At 31.6% G+C, this 5,213-nt stretch overlaps 1 protein-coding gene across 1 annotated transcript; it reads right to left on the bottom strand.

The window, feature by feature from the left end:
* Positions 1-253: 253 nt before the first annotated feature.
* LOC132065982 (probable inactive poly [ADP-ribose] polymerase SRO2) lies at positions 254-2,255 on the bottom strand. The gene is made up of 6 exons (XM_059459393.1): positions 1,962-2,255; positions 1,405-1,761; positions 876-1,117; positions 650-784; positions 440-543; positions 254-298 (listed from the first exon to the last, which is right to left on the bottom strand). The coding sequence occupies exons 1-6, from the start codon at positions 2,075-2,077 to the stop codon at positions 254-256; spliced, it is 999 nt and encodes a 332-aa protein (XP_059315376.1). The 5' UTR covers positions 2,078-2,255.
* Between the last annotated feature and the right edge of the window lie 2,958 nt (positions 2,256-5,213).

Genomic DNA, 5,213 nt, shown 5'->3' with positions numbered 1-5,213 from the left:
TTGAACTTTTAGGTTTTCTAATATGTTCTACTTTTCTCAACTAAAACTCGATTGCTTTGACACGCAGGCGACAGGTGTAGAAAAGAAATGGATTCATCCAATAAACAATTTTCAAATGGTAATATGTATTGTAATTTATGGCAAGGGAATATCAAATATCTATACAATTTACACGTAAAAAGACTTGTCATTCAAGAACATGGAAGAATGCTTTCACACTTGAAACGCCGAGAACATGGTACTAGCTGATCCATCACATTCCTTTGTGGGGAAGCAACAAGCTCTTCTCTCCAATTTGCTACATAACACAAATTAAATTAAAACATATTACCAGTTTATAGAAATTGAAATTAGGAAGCAAAAGAAGAAAACAAAAAAAGTAAACAACCATTTTTAGCAATTGCACAAAGTTGTTTAAAATTCAGTTAGGAAGCTGTACCTTAATAGTATTTGGATACAATTTCATAACAGCTCTTAATGACGTATCTCCAGCTATTTGCCTTAGCTTGCGAACCAGTACCAATTTTGAGATCTTATTTCGCTATAAATTATTGAGATGTACGTAGTCAATAATCAAATATAATTAATAAATTTCATACTACAAAAAAGATTACTTTAAAAAAAAAAAAAAAAAAAAAAAAAAAAAACTGAAAGTCTTCATAGTATTTTGAGATCAAAACCGTTCTTGAAGGATGTAAAAACTTGGAAAGCACACGAAATAAGTCATGAAACTTTATACGAGAAGTGGGCTTCGACGGAACCTTCTTGATTTTTGAAGAATTACCTAAGAAAATAAACAAAATTTATGTAACATTCTTGAATCTTGGTACAATAATTAAATTATAAAACCAAATTATAAATCTCTGATTGCTTACCTAATAAGAAATTAGGACCCTTGAAACTTACCAGAAAGTTTGGTAAAATATGAGAATTCATGTAGGAACCCCAAATTATGTATCTTTTAGGAGCCAATAAATTATCAACCCCAGAGTCAAAATATTCACAAGTTGGCTGAAATTGTGTGGATCCAGCCTCAATCACTTCCGTGTTTCCTAAGATTACTCGGCAAAGTAACATATGCCTTAATCCATTCTCATCTTCCACGGCAGATAATACCCTTAACAAAAAGAACAAACTAATTAATTAGTTAGTAAACTTCCAAACATCTGAAGTAATTAAATGACAAATTCAACGTTTATATTTATGTAAAGGCAGATCTAAAATCTATAATTAACGAATTCTAGTATTCGCAATCGCACGGACCAAATGTATTCTTAAAAATTCTGATTCTATAATAATGACATAAGCAATTTTCTAATATAAAAAGATAGATTAAAAACGAAAAGAATGTCAGATAAAATAGAACAGATCAAAGAGAATTACTTTTAGGCTTTACTTGCTTACCCATCGATGTTTGTGGGATAAAGATAAACACCAATACCAAAACAATCTCCAAATTTTGGCTCCGTCGTTGTAGAAAATCCATGAGAAATAATATTACAAATTTCATCTTTAGAAGAACCAAACCAAGCATATTTACTATTGTCATTTCCACCGCATTTCTTGCGCATTGCTTCAGAGTGAATGCGAAAACCTTCCAATCTTGCTTGCCCTAATATAGTCGTACAGGAATTCTTGTGTATAGACACAACTTCAACTTCCTTTGCAAATTGCCCCATTCCACTAAGAAATCCAGCCTCAATTATATCATGCTTTTTGTCACGTTCCTCTAGTTTGATCATCCCATTTCTCTTTAATAACCTGAAGTAGTAGCGGATGTAGCATATATATCATTTCAACTGAATTCAACATTCTCGATATATGAATATATATATATATATATATATATATATATATATATATATATATATATATATATAGATAAGAATTATGTGTAACGAGTTTAACTAACAATATGTAGATTAAATTCATTAAATTTGAACTCTGAATTCGTCTCTGACCTGAAATAATCATCAAATGGTGGACTAGGAGACTCGGCTTCGGAATTCGAAGAGAGTAACATTTCTTCCTTCTCTATTGTCATGGAAACTTGTTCATCTACTCCAAGTTGCTCCATGTAAAGAGAATGAGAAATTAGAAGAGTGAATTTAGATAAATAGTTCGAAAAACTTAGGCTCTAAGAAAGTGTGCTGGTGACATATTTTGGAAGACAGAAAAGAAAGCCAAAACAAGAAGAAAAAAGGGAAGCAAATAAGAGTGGAAAGTAGAAATATCTGACCTCAGATTTGGAAGCTTTCTGTCAACTTTAATTTTGTTGTAATAAAGAAAAGAATTGAATAAAAGAGTGGAGGATTTTATTAATGCGTGGAAGAGAGGAATGGGTCAGTGTTAAGGAAGAGAAAAACCGACTTAATTCTAATTCATTTGAGGCTTGGCGGTTTCCTAACCGGGTTTTCTTGCGGTTGATGATTTGGTCTGGACCGATGCAAATTACATTTTTACCCTTGTTTCATATACGAGTTACTCCCTCTTATTCAATTTGTTTGTCTTACTTTCTTTTTTAGTCTGTTTCAAAAAAAATATCTCTTTCCTTTTTTTGGCAACTCTTTAATTCTAACTTTTTACATGACATGTTTAAGTAGGCGTTTGGACATGCAATTTCATCTCATGAGATGAAATCCTAAATCATCCAAAAAGGCATGATTTGGATTCCAAATCATGATTTCAAATGTAAAGTTGACCCATAAGTTTATATTTTATAAAAATAGATCCATAAGTTGGTAGATATATTTACCAACCATTTATATCAAATATTAAAAGATCTACAAGTTGGTAGTATATTTATAACAAATTTACTCTTACCAATCATGTGGAAGGATTATTTTAAAGAGTAGTTACGCTACAATTCATGTTCGATTTTCCATTTTATTGAATTAAAGTTTGATCAGTTGATGTTGTATTTTTTAGAAAGGCCTTCTAGTAGCGTATTAATTTTGTTATAAACTATGACTTGCTTATTTGGTAAGATTGTATAAGAATTGGGAAAGTTTTGATGGTTTTCACAACTTTTGGGGTTTTTATTTGGTAAGATTGTATAAGAATTGGGAAATTTCATTTAAGGGGGAGAGAATTGTAACACCCCGAGTTTCTTGGATTCATTTATGCATTACAATTGATTTCAATTTTTATTAGAAATGTTCTTTTTACCATTCTTGAAATTCAAGTTTGACATTTACTTTGTAAACTTTTTTTAAAAAGGAAATTGTTAATATATATTATATTAGTTAACAAATTAGCTAGACAATTTGGAGTCAAATTCAATATGTATATCTTCTGGAGCCGATTATGTAATTTGAGTGACAAAGGGGTTTATTCTCTATAGAGTTTAAAAATAAGGAGGTGTTATGTGCAACTTCAAGAAAAATAGCCTTTATATTCTAGTCATTGGATCCTTGGGATTTATTTTTCTAACCTTAGATGAAATTCATCCCTTTTTCTAGAAGCTCCTTCTACTCCATCTTCTTTACTAAAGATCAAACCCTAGCTCTTCACTTTTCTCATGAGAAATCAAATCTTCTTTGTTGAATACTTCCTATTTTCCATTTAAACAAAGAATCTAACCTTTGTTTTGAAAGATCCACAAGTCATTGCTCTCACTTGTGGTGAGAATTGAAATCCCGTTTTGTTGCACAGCAGTTAGTATTTTGATCAAAACTTTTTACCTAGAATTCGGAATTAGGTGATTCAAAAGGCCGTGGAAAGATAAGAAAATTACCCACAACTTTCATGTTTTACAAAAATTCTAGTTCCTCTGTTTACTATGTCAAAAATGGAGTGCAATGCAGCAAAGTATTCATACCCACAACTAGCACTAGACGTACAAGAGGCATTTGTAAAAGCTAAGGAAGGCGACATAATAGCTTGATCGTTGCTTTGAGGACTTATAGCTTCTTGATGTTTGTTTGAGCTTTAGAAGCACTAAAGCTCCAAGGTTTGCACATATTCTTGAATTTCACATTTTTTTTTTAGTTGAAGTATTTTGAATATCTTAAGCTTGGGTAAAACTTGTCTTTACTTTAATTTGCTATCCTATTCGGTTGTTGCTAGTTAAATTCTTATTTTGCTATGTTTAATTGAGTATGAATACTTTGAGTCACTTGGCAACTTTGAATATCATTTGGTATCATGTGGAATGCTTTTGTAAGACAAACTAACTCGCCCACATATACGGATTGCTTGAGCATTATTGCATTCTCGTTGGGACTTTGTCCTTCTTGTGATAGTGACTTTGTCACTTATATTGTATGCCTCTTGAGATTATTCGGATCTTGTCCCATCTTGACTTTGGATTCACATTTCATCTTAATTATGGATCTTGGTCCATCTTACGTATGAATAGGGAAGCCAGTTTCAACATGGTTCTTGATTCTCTTGATTATTGGGTGACGACCTTACTTGATTTGGGACTCCGGTCCTTCTTGTTATTCGATTATGCTTTGATGTGATTGCATGATGTATATGTTAGGCGAAATTAACCAAATGGTGAACTTTCTTGGATTTGCTTTGGAAAGCTTCTTGATATTTGAGATTTTGAATGTTGATATATTGAACTATTTTATTATTTGATATTTGATTCTCTTGAAACAATTGTACTTTCATTAAGTACTTGATGATGATTTTGATATGCTCATTCTAGAATTTACTTTTATACTCCTTACATAGCAAACTTTTTGATATGAAATGTTAGTTAAGTTTATGTGTCACTAAGCTTTATGCTTAGCGATAGTTTGTTACTATCGTCGGTGATGTTTCGAGAGAGACTTGAGGATGGTCATTTGAAGTAGACTCTTTGGAAGCTTAGATGAACATCACATTTGCATGAGCATATTCATTTTATATACTTTTGGGAACTTGTATGTGATCCATGTGATACGCTTAGATATGCACTTTGGAATGAAATTTGGGTCATGTTGCTAATATTTTGTAACTTGGTTTTGATGAATGACTTGAATATTTTGGGAGTGTCCATGCCCAAGTCTTGTAATATTTTAAATTCAATACTTGTGTTGAACTTGGGAAACTTAACTAGTTTGTATTTGAGATTGGGAGTTGAATTTCATGCTTGGTATGAGCCTTGGATGTTGTAGCATGAAAAATATTTCTCTACTACGCGTTTGATGAATTCTAAAAGTGTTGATTTAACTCAAAATAGGTGTTGCCCATTTTTATGATTGGATATTTCTATTTTTTTT

This window comes from Lycium ferocissimum, chromosome 8, assembly GCF_029784015.1.
Source record: "Lycium ferocissimum isolate CSIRO_LF1 chromosome 8, AGI_CSIRO_Lferr_CH_V1, whole genome shotgun sequence".
NCBI classification, from domain to species: Eukaryota; Viridiplantae; Streptophyta; class Magnoliopsida; order Solanales; family Solanaceae; genus Lycium; species Lycium ferocissimum.
This window is presented reverse-complemented; position numbering and strand designations above follow the sequence as displayed.